The 22,827-nt window shown below is 38.6% G+C and overlaps 1 protein-coding gene across 2 annotated transcripts in view; it reads right to left on the bottom strand.

Moving 5' to 3' along the window:
• Positions 1-5,831: 5,831 nt before the first annotated feature.
• Positions 5,832-22,827, bottom strand: part of LOC148013049 (Protein kinase superfamily protein) — a 50,527-nt gene continuing 33,531 nt past the window's right edge. Inside the window, exons 5-8 of one of the 2 annotated variants that reach the window (XM_087667626.1) lie at positions 6,616-6,704; positions 6,418-6,529; positions 6,210-6,316; positions 5,832-6,093 (exon numbers count right to left, since the gene is read on the bottom strand). In XM_087667626.1, coding sequence (XP_087523752.1) covers positions 5,994-6,093; positions 6,210-6,316; positions 6,418-6,529; positions 6,616-6,704 — 408 coding nt within the window. In that variant the 3' untranslated portion in view covers positions 5,832-5,993. Of the gene's footprint in view, positions 6,094-6,209; positions 6,317-6,417; positions 6,530-6,615; positions 6,705-22,827 lie in introns of those variants that run through there. The other variant, XR_015688802.1, reaches the window with a different exon arrangement.

Below are 22,827 nucleotides of genomic sequence, written 5' to 3'. Positions count from 1 at the left end.
GCAATAGTTTAGGCAATCTAATGATTCACATACTTCCATATGGTGCAACAAGTTAGGCAAATGTCTTGTAATTCGAACGATTCAAGACATTTCGCATAGGCTAGACAATTCAAGCAGGTCGTGTATGACACAAGTTTGAAGTATTTCTTGTATTTAGGGACTTTTCAAAGGATTCATGCATCCAGGTCGTGAAATTTGGTTGGTTATGCTTTATTTTGTCTTGAATGGCCAAGAAGAAGAAGAAGAGGTGTCACATATGATTTAAGTCTAGGGATAATGCAAAGATTATTTAACCTTGTAAAGGAGGAAAATTATGCAAGTATTATTGCATGGTGGATCTATGCAGGTTCTATGACATTCAAAACAAGATATAGAAAATAACGAAGAGCATTTCATATTTAAATTTCAATAGAGCACGAAGCAAACTAGAACCTTTCAAGATTGTCTTAAAGAGGCATATGGATGGCATGACGATTATGATGGTGGAAAAATGAAGTCTTGCTTAAATTTAAACTATGTCAATATGTTGAAATGGTAATTTTCAAACTGCAAGATAAGTATGAAGATGAGTTGGACTCAAGTTCAAATGAAAATGATGAAGATGATGATTGGTTTCCTACTATGAGATTGAGGCTATGGAAGTGACAAAGGAAGATAGCAAAGAAAGTCAACCTTGTTTAAGTGCCCTTAACCCAACAAAGGATCCTGCCAATGGTGGAGTAAAGGATTACACTTGGCATTGGAAAATTCAAGGTATCTCTCCTAGATTTTGGTCTATTTTAAACAATCAACCTTAGAAAGTAATCAAAGAGAGATAGATAAGAGCAGTGATCAAGAGGATAAGTTATGATAAGTTATGCATTTGGGAATATGATATTTCAAAAAATGATGTTTAAGGATCATGCTTCTATCAATGAGGATGTTATTGTGGATGGACTAATATGTTCTCTTGTTGATGTGAGTAGGATAATGCAATCATTAAGTTGGATGTTAATCAAGAGGCCTTACAAGTGCAAGAAACGCCTATGCATGTAGTGCAAATTGCAACATCATTGGATTACATTTTCAATAAGCCCATGTTTTCAATATACCAAATGATATCTCAAAAGTTGGATTGATTCAATAAATTTCAAATACTCCAAACATTCAAGTCCACTATCCACATGTATATTTTGTTAAGATAACAAATTACTAGTTTTCAATAATGTTCATATTTGCAAAACTCAAAGAGATCAATTTCTTTACGTTATTTTCTTGGACACCCAAATGTCGTAGGTCCTTTAATTTGAGTTCCCACCTAAGGTGATCCCTTGGCTTTCTTCGAAGCTTCAAAGGGGGAGAAAGGTAGCAAAGATTACAACAATTAGAAGCTCTATCTATAATTCATCAGCTTCAAGAAGAGAAACCACTCTTGCAAAAAGAAAGTTTCTCTTCTCAAGTTAGGGATGTTGTGGATTTGCAATCTTCTTATTGCTTTGAGGTTATTCCTACTCTTCATGACGTTGTTTTGCAAAGAACAATGAGATTGCACATTTACATACTCAAAAATTTCTCACTTTCCATGTCAAGGCATTATTCTTGAGGATCTTTATGCATCAAATGATCATATTATTGATTTTTCAATTGAGAATCATAACTTTTAAGTTTTTGGGAAACCTGATTTGTCTATAAGTGAAGTTGGGGCAAATAAAATTATGCAAGTATCAAAAGTGGATACTTATGCATTTTGGGTTGTTGTAGAAATGTGTGAAATTCAATGTATATTACAATTGCCTAAATCATGAATATTTGAGTTCCATACCTACAAGATGAAGTCTTAGATTTTTTAGAATTTTCAAATTTGCAAGATACTACTATAATTTAGTCATGCCATGTGTCAAATATATACAAACAATTATTCAAATACTAAAATAGCAATACTAAATACAACTAGAATCATTCTAACATACAAAGGACTATAGCAACCTAAAGAACAATAGTTAGAGGAAGCTTAAAACAAACTCGAAAGTAAGCCAATTCAAACTTGAATGGCATTCCAATAGCAAGACCCACATGTGAAGCATCAATTCAAGTTGTAACAATACAAAGAATGCCAATTTGAATGGATGTTGAGAAAGGCTTTACAAATAATGTGATGTAGATTGAAGTTGTGCAAGATTATAATGCAAATGTGGATGTAGTGCTATAATTTTTTCTTTTTCACATTCTCTCAAACTATCTTGCATACACATTTGGTTATGTGATGTTTTATTCGAGATTCATATTGTATGATACATTGTCATATATCTACTATGTTGTAGATCCTAAAGCCTCATCAACAGATCCTAAGATGGAGAGGCTTGATTTTGCCTACATTTTCATTCAATTTCAATGAAGTAGAGGAAACAAAGTGTTGTTAGTTTAGGAATAATCACGAAAATATATTTTTCATTGTTAGTGGAGCAATGATTTACTTATCCATGAGGGATTCCCAACCTGGCATGTTACCCTAAAATGGATGCATTGTATTTCACTTTAGATTAAGGGATATGTGGGTTAAGGTCATGGCTATCAAGCAACTCTCCAAAGGTTTGTGCCTTTTGGATAAGCTAAAATGTTATGGAGAGAGAGCAAAATGAAAGCTAGGAAATCATGTGATGTGTGCAATTCATTGCCATACAAGAATGAATAAAATGGTAATGTCAAAGTATTCTCCATATTATATATGTCATGCTTCTCCCATTCTCTATTTCTGAATGTGTAATAATATTAATAATGGGAGTTCAAGACATGTTGATTAGATTTATAGTTCAAGTTAGTGTGCAACTACTTTGGTGTGGTGTATTAATAATGTCAATTTGGGTCTTGCATATTAGACTTAAAGTTCATGTTAGTGTGTGTAACTACTTTGGTGGTGTATAGTTTCCACCCTAAGTACATTATAGATCCACCTAATACTAATGGTCTTTTTTGCTTTAAGCAAGTCGACCAAATGCCATGTCATTAATTTAGAGGAATCATATTGATTATGATGCCATATGTCATTATTCAAGTAAGGATACATACTCATTACGCAAAGTATGTATCCAATCAACACTTTTTTGTTTCTTCAAACAAGACTAATTATTAGTATTAGCACAAATAGAAGTAACAAAAGCAATTCATCAACAAATCAAGCATGCAAAGGACTTTAAGCATGTGTCATGCTAGGCAAAGCAAAAACCAAGTCACTACCCTTGACAATCTACAACATATTTAAGCATTTGTTTTGAATCAATAAGGGTATAACTCGCTTGAATCACATAAGAGTCCATTTTATCGATCAATCAATTACTGTCAACTATCGCAATGTATAACACTTTGTAGATAGCTAAAAACCACTATTCGGAGCATGCAAATGCTCTCCATCAAAATGGACACCAACACCAACTTAAGGAAGAAGTGTACCAAAGATAGTCTAAGACACATCTCATTTTTTACATAAGAGAGGGGGCTCAACTACATTTTCTACAAACAGAGACCATATCCATACTAACAATACTATTTCACATAATGTGAAGATAAAGTATATAACATTTTCCTTTAATGCTTCATCCACAAAATTCTCTCTTTTTATCATCGTAGTCACTATTTTTTACCAAGAATCATATGTGGAATTAACATTGTGACTTAAGCCACCAACAACGAAGGCCTTCCTTTGCCCTATTGATGACTTGTAGAAAATCCTTAATCAATTCCATATAGGACAAAATAATTTTTCTATATTATTTTTTAATACAACTAAAATCAACTCATCAAACATGGCATTCAAATTGTCCTTGATCATGAGTTAAAAGTGCAAATGCCCAACCCTACTAATAGTCTTATAGGGCATTCAAATTATTGGCAACTAACATACCATCTAAAATCATTTCATCACTTGTGGCAAGCTATTCCTTCAGATCCTTGATTTCTATGGTCTATGTATCCATTGAGTCGCTTTCATATTCTCAAAATCCAATTGTTTCTATGGGCAACTTGTGTCTCATCATCTATTATACCTTCCAGATAAGCAACAGATGACTTGGGCTGCTACTTAATAATTGTAGTAACTTTTATAACCCATCGTTGACCAACATATATTCTACTATATAAGGCCATTATGAATAGTTGATCCAGATCATCACATTCGTCCTCAACTAACAATGTATTGAATACTTCATTGCTCTAAGACATTCTAATATCTCAAATGTATCACTAGAGTGCTCAACTTACACTTACAAAGAATCCCCAATTCACAAAAGCGACATTCTAACTTTGAAAACAAGGATTGGTGTCTTTAATTAGCCCATATGACAAAATTGAAAAAATGGGACAAGTATAGAGAAGACAATCTATATATCTCAAATCTATCACAAGTGTGCTCAAATTACACTTACAAAACATCCCCAATTCACAAAAGCAATATTCTAACTTCAAAAACAAGAAGGATAAGTGTATTTGATTACCCTATATAGCAAAATTGAATAAATGGGGCAAGTGTAGAGAAGACCATACATGAAAAGAAAAGAAAGTTGTTTATGCTAACAGAGTGTAGACATGACATGGAGCAACAATCAATCAATAGAATTGAAAGTTCATGCCTCACAAAGATGGCCACAAAAGTGTTGCCTAACATACCTTTGTAAAAGCTAAGCCCATATCAAATGAACAAGCAATTCAATATCACTTGCACATGGAAGAAGCTTGCAAGAGGAAATTCAAGCCAAAACACTCGTTCTAAAATGATACAAAAAGCAACGGCAACAATAGTAGAAAAGCCAAAACACTCGTTCTAAAATGATACAAAAAGCAATGCCAACAATAGTAGAAAAGCCAAAACTCAAGTTCAAAGAGTAAGAAACAATAGTACAAAAGATGCACAATAAAAAGCTCACGAAAAACTCTTTTATGATGGCTTTGCTACCTCAACAAAGTACCGATATGCCCTCTTTTCTAGCTACCTTTATCTTGGCTTTTCAACTAGGCATACTTGTAAGTCATTCCATGATCAACATTTTTGGAACATTTCAATTGCTTTAGTGCTCCAACTTATCTTACATGTCTCTCAAGTTGTCTAAACATTTTCTTGCTTGGCCATGTGCCATGGGTCACCATATTAACCCTTACTTTTCAAGTACCACTCTTAGTTTAGTTTAATTTAGTCTCTAGCATGTATGACTCCAAACATTCTCAAAAGTCGTCATCATCTAGTTCCTTGTGCTTTTCACCCTACCCATTAAAGAAATGTATGGAAGTATTTCTCCCATGGCCTTGGCTCTCGAGTTGGCTTGGACAATGCTACCAAGCCTATTGAAGAAGCCTTTAGATACATCTCACAACTTCCTAACCTCTTAACAAAGCCCAATATTCAAACCTATTTTATTACATGTCATAAAAGTCATGAATTTCAATTGAGCTTACAATGGCTACCAAATGGATGATAGGTTCATTTTTGGGTGCACTTGTATTTCATTATTGTGCAAAGGGCACAATAAAAAAAGCTCTACTCTAACAATTTCACTCTACTATGAGAATTCCACACTTGGAACTGATTCAACATGTACTGTTTTATACCCACTCCACTGATCCCGCAATCCATCCACCCCACCCCCCGGCCCCCAAAAAAAAAACGCTAACTAGCTATTTGCTTCAGGTACAAAAATATCCCCCCAGGATGGCTGCTCTCATAACTTGTAAACAAAACAACATATGGTGGACACACACACAAGAGCCAATGACAACATGCATGCATGTGTGCACGCACACATGCACACAAAGCATAGAAGTTTGGGGACAAGATTTTACTCAGGAACTTTGGCTGCTTTGATCCATTTAAAAACTCCCAAAGCTAAGCTGTGAATATCATATTGCATTTTGAGAAGCATAAACCCCATCTATAGCTTCTCATTCCTATGGTACATCAATTGATTAAAAATCATTTAAATTTTGTGGTACATGAGCAGAATATCATACACAAGTTTTAAAAACTGCTCTCAACCAAACAAACCCCCAGCGCCCAGTTCAGCCTGTCGTAACTCCCTTTTCCGCTGCTCAGCCAATGGATCAGGACTTTTCATAAGCCTCCGGGACCGTCTGCAGCAGGACAAAGACAACAAATTATTCACTTGCGTGAAAATTTTTGACTGCCATTAAATTACCAAATCAAAAGAAGCATGCACTAATCAAGTGTGCAAGAAGAAAGAAACTACCTCTCATGCTCACTGCGAGCCGGGTAGGTTGGCATCAGCTCTTTCATTTTAGGGAGTGGGACTTCTTTGAACCACTCATGATTAAGAGCCTCTTCCGCTGTTATGCGCTACAGAAGTAACAACAATCCTTGAGAAGTCCTCCAAGCTAAGAAAGAATGCTTTCCAATCCAGAAACCATATTAGCATGTACTGCTGCAGGTAACCATACCTTCTTAGGGTCGTATAATAGAAGCCTGTTCAAAAGGTTGAACCCACTCTCTGACAGAGGTGGTCTTCCTGCAAAGGCTGTTGGTGGAAACTTCTCCCTCAGCCGATTGAAACTGATCAATGCAAAACATAATTAATACACAATAGACCCATCCCTGAAAGTAGGCTTCCATTTTTCATGAAGTGTACGCATACTTACGGTTGCCTCACGAAGTTGCACTTGACACCCGGAAGTTTTGCAAAGTCTGGCCAAATGGTTTCATTTGGAGTCCCCAAGATTTTGAATATCTGCAAATACCAAAACCAAAACGAGCATGTTAAATTAGATGACAAATAGTAATTTGGGACTAATTCTTGATACACAATCCTACCATGACTGGTAAGTGCCCCCATGGAGTTCACCATTCAACAGACAAAAACCACAACTAAATAGTTACCGTAAAAGAAACAAGTTTCAAAAGTCTTTTATTTTGTCAAAACCAAGTGTATTATGAGACCTCATTACATGCTCCAAAATGAATCTGACTTCCATGGTCACAAAGGCTTGGATCACTCTCATTCACCAATCTAATGAACAGTAAAGATATGGGGTACCACAAGCTGGCACTGAAGCCATTACTGTGATTGCTACAAAGCTGACAATAGTGACAGAACACAGATCTCCTCAAATGATGCATATTGTTTCTGCACATGTGCCTCTCACACCAGTGAAGGAAAACAGAAGACGCGCTTTATGAAGTCCTACAAGTGTCTAGACTTGTACACCTCAATGGCTGCCTAGACAGACAGACATTAAGTGACATTCCAATGAAGGTCCAAACCTAGGCAATTCCAATCAATTGAGCCCAAAATGAATGCATCTAAGGCTGGATTTTAATGTACTTAATGATCCCGTCTGCTTGTGGACCAGAGCCATTTAAAAAAACGTCTTTAAAAAAACAGCAATTATGTAAGAACTATATGCACATGAATCTGTAAAGTTTGTCATCTGTCATCTAACTGCAGTGACTACACGTGTCAAATTGTGCGAAGGGGTACAATGGGTCTTTTATTGCCTCTCATGCATCAAAACAGAATTATTGGCTCAAAATTGTCCTTTCAAAAAGTGAAAACTTTATTTTTTCTTATGGAACAGTTTTAAGGTTATAAACAATAAATTGCTTAAGAAGCTACAAAAATAAGTGAGCTGGTGAAACCAGCCTTCCTGTTGGCCCAGGCATGGAGCAATTGTGCAATTAATTTAATGGAAAATGAATAAGAGAGAGACAGAGAGAGAATTAATCAATGCACAACAATACTCAATCATGAACAATGAATGATAGATCAATATTTAAAAGGTATCATGAGTAGAAATGGCTGAATAGCTTCAAACTCTGATGGAGGAATAGCCTTCATATTAAGATCTGTCAAAATGTCTTCTAAATAACAAGCCCAATCACAATCCGTGAATCCATACATAAGTGAAGAAAAATCCTTGAAGAAAAGGCTTGAATCATTGGTGTCGTTGAGGTAAGTGAAGACACTCCACTGTTTGCCAATGATTCATAAGAGGGCTGTCAATTATGATGCTTGATTGGGCATCTGAATACTTTGTTAGTGATGAATACTTTTTCCACGATGGTGGGTTGAAAGGCTTGTTCAATCGCCATGGTAGCATTGTGGTTGAGACGGCTTTGTTCTTTATGCAACAAGAGAGAGACAACCTAGTCAAAGTTGTAGGTAACTTGGTTGCCCATAGTTACCAACTGCAAACTAATAGCGAAACCTTCATATGACTCCAGTAGACCATTAAGAGTGATGGAAACAAGCTAACTATCTAGAACTTTTTCGTCAATATTCAATAATTGTTCGATAAGATCTTTGATGCCGATGAGATAGGCATCCATATTACCTCCTCCTTCCATGCAAAAACCTTCCAGTTGCTTACGTAGGTAAGCAACGCGTGCTTCATTGTGCACTTGATATAATGATGCAAGCTTTTGCCATTCATCCTTGGATGTCTTGCATGATCAGATGTATGGAATGATGGCTCTCCACAGATAAAGTAATTAGGACATGCGCTTGGGCATCATGGCCATCCCATTGAATTTGGCTTTGAGTGGGAGGTGTTGTCGAAGAAGACAATGATTTAGCATCATGAGAGCCATCTCGCAACGTGGAGATGGGAGATGGTGCTTATGTTGGAGAAGTTTGCCTTTGCTCCATGCCATTCACAATATGCCATAAATTCTTTGCAACAAGAACATGTCGCATCATGTAAGCCCACATTGGATAATTGGGGCCATCGAGCAGCGCCAAGCATGCTTAACAAATCATTATTATTGCTAGCCATGAGTGGAAATCAGCAATAACATCATATTTTCCAAGTGAAGAAAGAAAATATATACCCACCCAATAAATCACTGATAGAAAAGATGTTTGCATTAATGAAGTCAAATAATATGAAGAATAATAATTTTTTTCTTCTTGTTTTCTTGCTATGGAGAGAAAAAAATGTGTATATTAATTATTTCCAAAAATTAAATATTACCCGATCAAGACAACAATCAGCATATGCTGAAACCAAACACTAATGGCCCCAATAATGCAGACAGCAGCAGAGTATACTGAAATTTCGCCCAATATTATGCCAAAACAATAAAATTTATCTTCAATGTCATGAAAAAATAGTGCCAGCAATCAAATAATATGATTTTGGAGCACATTGAGGGCCAAGAAAATGAATTGAGGCAAAAGCCCCAAATTTTGGGTGACTTGGTGGTGGAATTGGGAAACAGCCCCAAATTTGACCCACAGATAGAAGAGGAATTAAAATTTTTAGATAAAAATTATACCCACATGTTGTCAAATGCCACGCCACAACGTTAATAGAGCCTTAATATTGATGAATTTAAGAAAAAACCCAAAAATTTCCAAAGAAATTGGAGTGAAATTGGGCTTGAATGATGAAAAGCCCCAAATTTTCTCAAAAATTTTAAGAGAATTTCAACAATTTCTATGAAATGTTTACCCAAAAGATGTCAAATGTCACACTCAATGATGGATTGAGGCTCAATGTCAATGAAGAATCCCAAATTCTCGAAAAGCCCCAAATTTGGTGACAAAATTGGAGCTAAATTGGCCAATTAGGTGAAAAGGCCCAAATTTGATGAAGACCAACAACAAATTTCTTCAATCCAATGTTGAATTCAAGGAATTTGATGGCAGGTCTTGAATTTTCAGCATGGATTGGGGCATAACTGAAAGAATTTTAAAGAAGCCCCAAATGTGGGCGAGTTAATGCTTGGCAAGGGACTAGTGTGTGAACAGGGGCCTTCTAGTTGGAATCTTAAGTGATAAATAATTAATGTACTTTAATAACGATTTGGAAAGGCTTAGATTTTATTTTTTTTAAGAAGCTTGTGTCGGCTGACAAGAGCCACACAGCCGAAAGGTCACTGACGTGGTGCTGCATCCAAGTCGGTGGGAGAGACAAGCAGTGACGTAGAGGGTTTGCCGACTAGTACGGGGTGATCAGACAACAGCATGACGAGGGTGGTAGGGCAAGACTCGTCGCCAGTGTGTCGGCTGATTGGCGCAACCAGCATGGCAAGACAAGACCAACGTGGCGATAGATCAGGAGCAATGATGCCAGGGACTAGTCTGGGAAACACTGGGAGGCAAGACCAACGTGGTGATAGATCAGCAACAATGATGCTAGGGACTAGTCTGGGAAACACTGGTAGGCAGCATGATAGACTGTAACCTTTGATGATTGTTGGCTTGGTGGAGCACGTGATAGCATAGCATGACGATTCTGCAGGAGTAGCGGATCTCGAGTGGTCAGTGTGATCAACAAGCATGAGGGCAGAGGGGCGCGTCCATTTCAAAATGTATGTTGCGAACAATAGGAAGTCACATGTGTGATGGCTAATAGAAATGGGGAGGTGAGTCATGGTGGAAGAGACCAACTAGCAGCAACAATGGCTGGAACGGTGGCATCTGACTGTCCACCACCACTCCATGTTGTTGCAGCACGATAGCAATGGCTTTGAGCAGCAGCCGACCAAGGTGTAGCACTCAATGGCAATGGTTGCATGGAGAGTGATCGCAAGTGATGACAAGTGGAATGAAGAGACTTTACTTTGATACCACTGTTGGCTCAAGCATGGAGCAATTGTGTGATTAATTTAATGGAAAATGAATGAGAGAGAGAGAGAGAGAGAGAGAGAGAATTAATCCATGCACAATGATACTCGAACACGAATGAGAAGTATGTTAGCAAGAGAGAGAGATAGTACAATGCTCATGGCGTTCAAACTCAATAATGCCACACTTTTGCAGATGAGGCAAGAAGTGTCTTTAAATAATAAAAATAAAAGCCTAACCGCTTCACCATTATAGAAAACCCTAAAATAAAGCCCAACCCTAGTATCACTTAGTCCTTAGGACACTAGGGGTGAAAATTGCATTTAACAATAGTTTAAATGCCTAGGGAGCCCAGATCATGGATCAAAGGACATCAACACATAGCCCACAAGACAGCAAACAAAATTCTTCCTTGGAAAGGGTGATAAACAACCTAATTTAACACTAATTAAAGCAAGTATAAAATTCACATAAACTAAAAAAAATGCTCACTTTACTACTTTAATATTGGACAACGGACAACCTGTTGGCCCCAAAACTAGCACCCCTTGCCATATTTCTTTAACTTTTATTACAAATGGATGGAGTACAACTAAGATCCTCTGCTCTCCTCCACTAATCCAAGTGTCTCTTGCTGTCAAAATTGACCAACAATCCTTTGAACTAATTTGCCCCTTGTTTTGCTTGGGGACTGTCCTTTACCCTACTCCTTGAAAGACAAATTCGGCCACAAATCTAATATTGGTTGGCTTGCCTCTTAAATCTCCTTAAAATCCTTTAATTTCAACTACTAGAACTCAAGTCCTAAGCCCTTAATTTTAAGCACACATCCTAAGATGGATATTAAACCCTAACTTGTGTTGTGAATTAGGGTTTATAGTATAGATTTTCTAATATCCCCACCTCTAATGGCATGAATGGCTAGAGTTTACTAAGATAACTTGAGAAATGGCTATAAGACGAGAGAAAATGCTTTAGAGAGAGAAATTTCAAAGTTTCATCACGAGAAAGGCTGAAAAACTGTTGTTGCTTTGCTCAAACAGTCAGAAGTTGTCATCTACAACCTAGGATCACTAGAAAGGTTTGCCCCCTCTTGCATGCTATCACATACACCAGAAGAACCTTGGGTTGCTATCACCTGCACTTGGAGGGCTCCAAACTGTTGTCACTTGCTATAGCACTGACCCTTGGTGACTGCAAATCACATCAACAGCATTTTCTTGCACTCTAACAGCCGCCTCCTTTCTCCCAATGGCTAATAGACTTCCACCAATCCTCAAAAACGTTTTTCCTACTTGTATAGGCAAGTTCTGCCAAAGTAGCAACCTTCCAATCCCATTTTTCAACATTATCCAGCTTGATTTTGAAAATTAATTTAATAATTATTATACTGCTCAAAAAATAATTTTAATATCTAATAATAAAATTGGCTAGACCAATGTGTCTTCCAAGTATCCTTAAGCAATTATTAGCACTTAGACTAGCATTAATTAATTGACTAATGTCACCACTGATATTAGTGGCCAATAAATTGATCTAAGCCAAAATCTAACACCAGATACCACTTACTACCTATCAGATATAACTTGTCACAAGTTTTGCCTTTGGCACCACCTGATATCTCAAGGTCCTAGGTCCCACATTGTGAAATAATTAACTTGCACCTCACATGTGCAAATCACATTAGCACAATTGATTTACTTTTAATCAAATACTAAGCAAAGAATAAAATTTCAAGTCCTCATGACAATTGGGCTCCTTAAAAAAGTCTACATTGTGGTACCACTAAGATTCTAGTAAGAGCAATCAATTGTCTAAGCCCTAATTGTGGAATAAAGGTGTTGTCTCTTCAATTTAACCCCTCCAAAAGTTCAACCTCATGATTAATATAGAACAAGGCTCCAATAAGAGTAGTCAACACTCTAACCCCAAATTGTGGAGTAGATGCCTCCTTTCTTCAAAAGAATTGTCGCTCTTTGCCCAAATATGAAGATCTATCAAAAATGGACACAACTCTAGAGTAGTCTCGAAGGTGCATGTAATCCATGTGACCCATTGCCAGCTAGCAAAAGTGTTACATCCTTGGATATCCAGATTAGCACTACTAGCATTGGTCACCATGGTCATAAAGTGGCCTAGTGAGAATTTACGCTTAGGGCAGCGGAATCCTGTATTTTTTTATAGAACTCAATATCCTAGTGTGGATTGGTGGTATGGAACATCAACTGCTAGTATGTGGTCATGACTTGGTTTGTTACTACCTCCTAGGCTCAAGGTAAACCCATTTGACTCTATGGCAAGGAGGTGAGTCTCATGTTCATTACTTTCATGTTCTTTGTTATCTCATTCGCAAGTTGGATCCTAAGAGGACGTCTCTTTGATATCAAAGTGTCAACTTGCTATATAGATTGCTGCCCTTGGGCATTCTGTACACTCTTACATTCATTCACAAAATTCATTCACATCAAAGTTTTTTCTCTCTGTGTTTATCTCTCTGTTTGAGTTTTGAGTTTTTGCATTTAGGGCTTGAGTTTTGCTTGTCTTTGTCTGAGTCTTTGTGTTCCAATCTTAGTGGTGCATATTGTGTTTCCTCAATGTGAATCCTAGCATATCTTCACGTGATGTCAAAGCCGCGAAAGAGTATCCTACAATGATTGTGGAGGCTAGTCTTTGTGCAAGACTCACACACGACTCAATTTTGACTCATAATGTCTCACCTACCTTCTTCTTCGGATCCTATGATGCCCTATCAAGCTTCTCCGTCATTGGAGGCTTTGAAAAGGTATTATGGTCTCGAGAAGGAGGTAGACATACCTCACATTTACCATCTTTTTCTTCTCGTTTTAATCATCTTATAAATGAAGAGTTTCAGGAGTACTTGCGTATCACGATTGGTTAGACTAGACATCTATCTAATCTTGGAGGGACCACGACATCTTAAAGGGAGGTGAGCCCTAAAGTGAAAGCACGAGCAAGCAGAAGAGCTATGGTGGAAAGAGCAAGAACAAGAGAGAGAGAGACACACACAATGTGGAAACTCCAACAGTCACAATGTGTGACTAGCCTTCCCTTTATTCAAATGTCACGAAAAGAATAAAAAATAAAGTGATAGTGATGGGTACATGTCGCTTGCAGTGTGCAAGCGCGGGTACTCTCAATGTAGTAATACACGGGTGGCTAGACAAAGACACATTTACCCCCAACAATCCCGCTTAAAGGCGAATCTGCCTTAGTGAGGAGTGAAAAGAAAAAAGAAAAAACAATACAGCATATACATAGATACAACATGATAAGGAAAGATGTCATCTATCCAACACCCATCAACCTCCTAAGGAAGGCAAAGTGCTTTGTAGAGAGGCTTTTCATAAGCAAGTCTGCAAGATTATGGTCAGTTGAAATCCTGACAAGGTCAACATACCTGTCTTCAATGACCTCAAGAATGAAGTGATACCTCACCTCAATGTGTTTCATCTTTGCATAGAAGATCACATTCTTTTGGCTAACTAGATAGCACTCATAGAATCTGAATGCAATGTAGGGATAGCATCTGCAATACCAAGGTCAACAACCAAACAAACCAACCAAATGGCCTCCTTACAAACCTCAGTGACTGCAACATTCTCGGCCTCTGTAGTAGAAAGGGCCGTGCATTTCTGCACCCTGGATATCCATGAAACAACACCTTCAGCAAAAGTGAACACATAGCCAAAAGTGGACTTCTTACTATTTGCATATCCTGCATAGTCAGAGCCAGTGTATCCCACGACTCCTATATTCTCGCTACCATAATATATGCACATATCAGCAATCCCCTTTAGGTACCTCATGATACCCTTCACAGCATCCAAATGCCTCTTGCCAAGTGTAGCCATATAACGTGCCACAACACCAACTGCAAATGAAATATTTGGACGGGTGGCTATCATGGCATACATAAAACTGCCCACTGTGGATGCATAGGGAATCTTGGTCATCTCAACTCTTTGCTCATCTATCTATAGGCAATCAACCTATGATACCTTCACATGAAAAGGCAATGGACAGCCAATAGGCTTCACATCCTGCATACAAAAGTGCTCAAGGACTTTATGGATATATTCCTTCTATGACAAATAAAGTAGTCCCTGAGACTTGTATCGCACATCTGTATGCTTTGTGCGTAAATAATGCATGGTATTCTTAGCCTGATACATAGCACTCTGGCTATCACATCCCAAAACTACAGTACCCATAGACATGCCGAGATCATCTGCAAGTTTGCTCAACCAGATAGATTCCTTAGAAGCCTCAGTAGCTGATATGTATTCAGCTTCAGTAATACTCAGTGCAACAATGTTCTCCAACCTGGAACACCAAGAAACAACGCCACCAGCAACTGTAAAGACATACCCGCTGGTGGACCTACGAGTGTCCAACTCACCTGCATGTCTGCATCACAATAGCCCTGCAAACTAAGTGCACCCTGCCCATAGCAAATACTTTTTCTTTGTGTACCCTTAAGATATCGAAGAATACACTTGACAGTCTCCCAATGTGCTTTGCTAGGATTTGATATAAACCAACTAATGACTTCCACTGCATGAGCAATGTCTGGACGAGTAGCAACCATAGCATACATAAGAGAGCCACAAGCTGATGCTTAAGAAACTCCCTTCATAGCATTTGCTTCCACTTCATCTTTCGGGTTGTTGGCTTTGCTAAGCTTGAGATAAGGAGGTAAGGGTATGCCAAAAGGCTTAGCTTCAACCATGTTAAATCTATCTAGTACCTTTCCAATGTACTTTTCTTGAGATAAAAACAGCAATTTCTGCATTCTATCTCTAAGAATCCTCATGCCCAAAATATGCTCTGCATTCCCCAAATCTTTCATGGACAAAGCTGATTTCAGCTGATTTTTTAGAGCATCCAAGCTAGTCTTTCCTTTCGCAGCTAACAACATATCAGCCACATACAAAACAAGTATGATGGGGCTACCATCTGTATCCTTTTTCATGTACAAGCAATGATTTGCGTGGCTACGTGTAAACTCATGAGATAGCATAAAAGTGTCAAACTTTTTGTACCACTGCCGTGGTGCTTGCTTCAACCCATACAGGCTGCGTTTTAGTTTACACACCATTTGCTCTTTACCAAGAACTACAAAGCTGTCAGGCTGTTTCATGTAGATTTCCTCGTCAATGTCACCATGCAAGAAAGCTGTTTTTACATCCATTTGACGAAGCTCTAAATCTAAAACAATAGTAAGAGCAAAAAGCACACATAAAATGGTCATCTTCACAACAGGTGAGAATACCTCTTGGAAGTCAATCCCTTCCTTTTGTGCATACCCTTTGGCAACTAGCCTTGCCTTGTACTTGGGTTTCCCATCAATTGTCTTTACTTTGTACACCCATTTGTTTGGAAGTGGCTTCCTTCCCTTGAGTAGTGACACAAGATCCCAAGTATCATTTGCATATAGAGATTTAATCTCTTCCAACATAGCCAGCTCCCACTTACTGCTGGACTCACATGACTTGGCCTCTTTGTATGCAAAAGGCTCACCCTCATCTGTAAGCATCACATAATGCAAGGAGGGATCAAACCTATGTGGTTGCCTTCTTACGCGTGTAGACCTGCATACTCAATGATCAACATTTTCACGAATTTGGTCTACATCTGGAGGTATATTATTTTCAGCATTTAATGGCTGCTATAAGCCATTTTCAACATGTTGTTCGTGTTGTACAGCACCTTCATTTTCATTTCCAGCACTTGCATTTTCATAATCAGCAAGCCTGTCTTGCTATCCATAACCTCCCTGTGTATTTGCTGTCCATCATCATCTGGCTTAAAAATAACCGGCTGATCATCAATTTCAGCTTGTGGTACAGCACCTTGAGGCTCATTTTCTGAAGTAATGGGTGGCTGTAAACTCAGAAATTTCACCTTTTTCAGATCTTCATTGGAGGCTAAAGTGCCTTTCAGCAATTTTGCCTCATTAAACACAACATTACAGCTGCGAATAATTTTCTCGAACTGAGGTAACCACACTCTGTAGCCAAATTCACCCTCATCACCATAGCCCATGAAAATGCCTTTGGTGGATTTTGGGTCAAGTTTGTTCCTCAACTCATCCCTAACATGTACGAAAGCATCACAACCAAATATGCGTAAATGGTCATATGAGGCCGATCTGCCACACCAAACCTCTTCTCATGGATGCCATTATTTAAGGACCTATTTGGAGAGCGGTTGCAAATGTGAACTGCTCTCCAAAGTGCCTCTCCCCAAAATGCATGAAAAGTTTTAAAAACACCAAACACTTCACTCTTTCACATAAAGTCCTGTTATATCTTTCAGCCACCCCATTTGAAGAAGGATTGCAAGGGGCTATAAGCTCCCTCTTAACACCATGCAAGTCACAAAAGGACTTGAATTCAGTTGATGTGAGCTCACCCCCATTATCAGTTCTCAAGCATTTCAGCTTTCTACAAGTCTAAGTGGTCACAAATGCATGAAAAGTTTTAAAAACACCAAACACTTTACTTGTCTTTTTTAGCAAGTACACCCAAATCTTCTTAGAACAATCATCTATAAAGGAGATAAAATATGCAACACCACCCAACGATTTCATGGGCATACTACATACATTAGAATGCACTAAGTCCAAGACATTGGACTTACGAGAGACACCAAAGTAAAAGGAATTTTTTATTTGCTTCCAAACTAACACTCATTACAAAAGTCAAGTTTAGAGCCTTTTTCCATCAACCCTCTTCAAAGAGGTAAGAACATCAAGTCCTTTTTGGCTCATATGGGCTAATCTCTTATGTCATAACTTCAAGTGGCTGCAAATTTCAGCAACTGCAAGAAACTTGCCATTTCAGGCTTTGCAGTGCAAACAATACAAAGTGTCCTTCTTGGTTCCTTTTGCAATCAGCATGAACCCCTTTTTCACCTTCCACAAACCACCACCAAACAATGTGTTGTAGCCATGCAAATCAAGCTGACCAACAAATAGTAAACTCTTTTTAATGCCAGGTACGTATCTAACATCTTTTAGCACAAGCTCTTGACCATTGTCTAAAGACAAGTGTACTGTGCCAATCCCATCCATGTTGCAAGCATGGTTATTTCCAAGATACACCTTTCCATGGCTGCCTGCATGAACATAGCAAAACACTCCAAGCAAGGAGTCACGTAGAAAGAGGCACCAAAGTCTACAATCCAAGTTTGAGTGACACCATCATCAACTGACAAGAGTCCATCAATCACATCAACCTTGGTAATCTGCATATCCTACATGTGACATACAAGGCCATCATAATCAACTGCGCATAATACATCAACCTCTGTATCTGAAAGCTCCTCTATGACCACACTAGAGGCCACATTAGCCTTTTCTTTGCCTTCGGTTGTCTTCGATGCATCTGTCTTTTCTTCCTTCTTCTTTTTATCTCCGACATTCTTTTTTCTCCCTTGTTCCTTCTTGTAATACCTGCAATCAGGTTTCTTGTGGCCCTTCCGACCACAGTGATAGCAAGTGATGTCACTCTTATCCTTTCCTTTGCTCTTGCTCCTGTTTCTATGTCTTACATTTGCATTTTTCTTTTCAGCCCTACCTCTTACATTGTAAGCTAAGTTGTTGCCTTCTTCACTAGACATACGTCTAATTTCTTCATTCAAGATAGAACCCTTCACCCCATCATATGAAAGATTGGGGTTATTGTTGAGTGAAACCACTAAGGCTTCTCAGGAGTCCAGTAGTGTCATGATCAAAAAAATTACCCTCAACTTATCATCAAAGTCCAAATTTGCATCTTTGAGCTGATTTAGAATCCCTGTAAATGCACTCAAGTACTCAGCTGCAAGCTTTGACTCATCTAGTTGCATATTCACCAACTTGCACATTAAATGCACCTAATTAACAAGTGTGGTGATCTCATACATAGTTTTCAGTTTCTCCCATATTGCATAACCTATGTCTAAACCCATAATGTCTGTCAGAATGTCATCAGTGGGACCCATCTTTATGTAAGCCATAGCCTTTTTATTCACTCTAGCCCAATCTGCATCAGACATTAGTGCGGGTTTATCTTCCTACAAAGCATCCTCACAATCCTTTAGGAACAAAATGCCCTCCATACAATCCTTCCAAAGGTCAAAGCCATGACCATCCAACTGTTTAATCTCCATCAAACTCTTGATGTCTGAACTGGAAGAAGTTGCAGTCATTTTATCACGGACACAGGAGTAAATGCACTAATCTGCAAAAGTACAAGCTGAACCAGCAAAATGCACTACTGTTCTTTCTCAACCAGAAAATAAATCTCTATTGTTTCTACATGAACCAACCACCAAACGGGTAAAAGTGCAGAAATTTACCAAATTCTGCATAGATCCCCAAAATTTCAAGTCCAAAATTACATGTATGTCAGCCAATCTAACCCAGCTGAGCAAAACTTTGCCAATACATGAAAAGCCCCAAATTTCTAGGATCCAATGTTAGGAAATTTTGCCAAAAGAGCGAAAACCCAACAAATTTGGCAAAATCCCCAAATTAATTGAGGTCATTGCTCACAATGTCAGCCATTTTTGACACGAATGTCACTGACAAGCCTAGATGAGATCAAATCTAGGAAAAACCCCAAATTTTCTGGCCAGATTTGCATAGATTTGGAAAACTATGCTTCCACGCATGAACTCTATCAGAAGAGGAGAAAAAAAGGGATTTTTTTCAAAAAGAATTTCTGATTTTTAAAAAAACGGCAGAAGGGGATCCGTTGACCCGTCAGGCGGGTTGCATGACGCTACCTGCTTGTTGCGTGGCGTCCGGCTACGGGCGCACTGACCTATCGTGTGGCGCCCGTCGCCTAGTCACCCGCCTCTCACCCAATCGTCCGCCTGGTCATGCCGGTCCCTAGCTGCAACAAGTCGACACTCGTGTGTTGCCAATCTGCAACCTGGTCACGCCACACGCCTGTCTGGTCACCTCAAGTAGTATTCTGCTCATCTTTTGCTTGGCTGCTAGCCTTGTTCACAGGAAGCGTGCACAGAAGTCAGCTCTCATACAAGTTGTTGGAGGAAGAGGAGGCACAGCAAAAAGAGAGAGGGAGGTCAACCTGGAGTAAGCGTGAGAGTGTGACGGCTAGAGAGAGTATAAGCAAGGTGAAATATACGAGTCGATTAGAGTATACCAACAATGTGTTGGTACATAAAGAATAAAATGTATTTATACTTGGGGCACATAAAGGGTGTGTTCACATGTGCAATGTGCGTGTACTATACACAGAGGTTATCGGGCCTTTACCCCAACATATAAGAGGCCTATTGAAACCGGTCTATGACTCACATAAAGCGGTAGTTCCTTCAATTAATACTTGGTCTTTTCTCACACACATAAACATAGAGACCTCACTTCCTAGCTCAACACCAGATTAGCCCCGAAGACCGGCACCCCTCTCGGTATTTATTTATCAATTAAAAGATGGAAATTTACAAAAGGATAATGTTCCAAAATACATAACCTGTGAACACTTGGTTTTCATCTCTTCTGAGTAAATCCCAGCTATCTAAGAATAGTACAGCATATCCAGATCAACATGCCTTTTAGGAAAAGCATTTTCTGTGACCAAAACTCAATAAATCCTGTGCAGAATTGCAGTTTGCAGATCTCTGGATTCACTGTTCTTACTGTCCAGGATGTCCCGAATTCATTGTTCTTATTGTCCAGCATGTCCAGATTTCATTGTTCTTACTGTGCAGCAAGTGCAGAATTCACTGTTCTTACTGTTCAGCATGTGACCAAAACTCAATGATTAGTGTGCATAATTACAATCTGCAAATCTCTGAATTCACTGTCCTTACTGTCCAGCATGTCCAGAGTTCACTGCTCTTACTATTCAACATGTGCAGAATTCATTGTTCTTATTGTCCAACACACTGTTCTTACTTCGATGGAATAAGCCCATCATGCGAAGCATTTCCTCTGAGGATAGAGAGAGAGTTGATCAGAGGGAGCAAGCTCTACCTCCGTCTTGATTCAGAGACGTAGAAGTACTCTCCATGGCTGATTTTCTTGCAGCAATCTACCCTCAACTCCTCAAAACTTCATTCTCCCATCTGCCTCTTATGCCTGTTACGGTTTTTTTTTTTTAAATGCTCTCTCTCTCTCTCTCTCTTTTGGGAATTTGTACCACATGGCATACATGTAGCAATTATCTCGTTTAGGCCTTCTCGTCTAAAATTCTCCATGATCAGTGCAAAATTTGACCTTGGCACAGACCAGAGAATTAATCCTCGTGCAAAAACGAAGATAATGATGCAAACAGATTCTGGGGTCCAAAAATAGTAACTCCCTAAATTTTAGGGATGGTAACCCCTACATTCCTCAAGTTGTTCTAAGCAACTTTAATCATTGTGACCGCATCAAAAAGTGTAATGTGACTCATGGATAGCCAATAGACTTACCATCCTACACATGTAATCACTAAAGTACTCTATGAATGCACTCCTTCCTAGGACAAGTAGAGAAGTTCCTTAGAGCAATTGCGCATAATGCGTATACCAAGTATGTGTGAGGCTTGCCCCATCTCATTAATCTCAAAGCTCTTCTTGAGCTAATTCTTTAAAGGATCGAGCTCAGCATGAGCACTCCTAGAAACAATCATATCATCAACATACCAAGATAATAAGGCTATCATCACGAGCCTTCTTCTATATAGACATGGATCCATATCATTGTGAAAGTATTGAACTTATGGTACCATTCCCTAGGTCATGAATGAGCATTTATTCCAATTTGTCCAATTTGTCCCAATGGCTACCTCTTCTGGCCATGTAAAGATCCCGGCTTATTCCAAGAGAACTCAACGGGGGTAAGAAGCAACAGCAACAAAAGAAAAGAAAACTAAAATATTTATATAAGTAAATAAGAAAAGTAACTGTAAAAAGTATCACCACCTGGTGACATACCTCCCTCTTGAAAGAAACAAGCGACCTCAATTGCATGCCACACATGCTAACAAATGACACAGGGCGATAACAAGATTCTCCATTTTATTTTACTAGTGTCATCACATGTATCACTTGCTAACAGATGACACGAGGCGATGATAGGAGTTTCCCCACTACCATTTGTGTCATTGCAAGTTCAAGTCTCACATAGGTGGAGGATTACATCATGTATCCAACTATGATTACTAGGAGCCTTTCTAATATACATGTTTCCGGATGCAACACAGGGCAATAGCACGTATGTGCGGACTATTAGTGTCACAACATGCATATTCATTCAACTGAAGTGTAACAAATACAACTTCAAAGCACTGAAATTTCATTCAATGATACACATGATAATACTAAATGTAAACCATACATTGTGCATTATTCAATGAGATGTAATATTCAATTGTACAATAGAGAATGTACATTGCTTCAAAAAGCATTCTAAGTCACTGTAGATTCCAGTAAGAAAGCTTCTCGATAAAGTTGCAATAACTAAGGCGAATCTGTCAATTCAACCTCTTCCATCCATTTGGCATCCATTGGTGAATAGTTCTTTAACTTCACCAAAAATCTTCTTATAACTCTACCTTTCACTTTCCTATCCTTATGTGCCAAGATCTGCTCAGGAGCTAGAATCTCATCTAATTCCTCTACTTCAAGCTATTCCTCTTGAACCATATCTTCTAGCACTTCACCAGTAAAAGGCCTCAATAGGCTCACATGCATTATGAATTTTCCAATTCTTTGGCAATTTCAGCCTATATGCTACGCCATTGATCTTCTCTGAGACTTGAAAAGGGCCATAGTAACACACATACTCAACTTTGGAAACAAACGTTCCTTGCCCTTCTGTTTTCTCAAATGTGCCTTTTCAAAACACAATAAGACCCAATCATCCTTTTTGAACAAGAGCTCCCGACGATGACAATCAGCAGCTCTTTTCTGTTTAGCTTGTGACTTTTCTAGGCCATACTTGGCCTTTTTATATGCTTCTTCCCAATCTTTTACATAACAATCTGCTTCAAAGATGTTATCTTTTGTCTGCAAAATGAAAGGCAATTTCTTTTCACCTTCCACAATCTCAAAAGGTGCTTTGCCAGTAGATAAGTGCACTGTATTGTTGTATGCATACTCAACCAATGGCAAGTAGTGTTCCCAAGAAGTCTTATGATCTCAAACATAACACTTCAGTAGATCTAAAACAGTCGAATTTGCTTCTTCAGACTATCCATCAGTTTGTGAATGGAAAGAAGATGAAAATTTCAGCGTAAAACCCATGTTTTTAAACAATGCTTTC

Source organism: Lygodium microphyllum, chromosome 26 (assembly GCF_053477565.2).
Source record: "Lygodium microphyllum isolate KBCC chromosome 26, Lygodium_microphyllum_v1.1.10, whole genome shotgun sequence".
NCBI lineage: Eukaryota > Viridiplantae > Streptophyta > Polypodiopsida > Schizaeales > Lygodiaceae > Lygodium > Lygodium microphyllum.
This window is presented reverse-complemented; position numbering and strand designations above follow the sequence as displayed.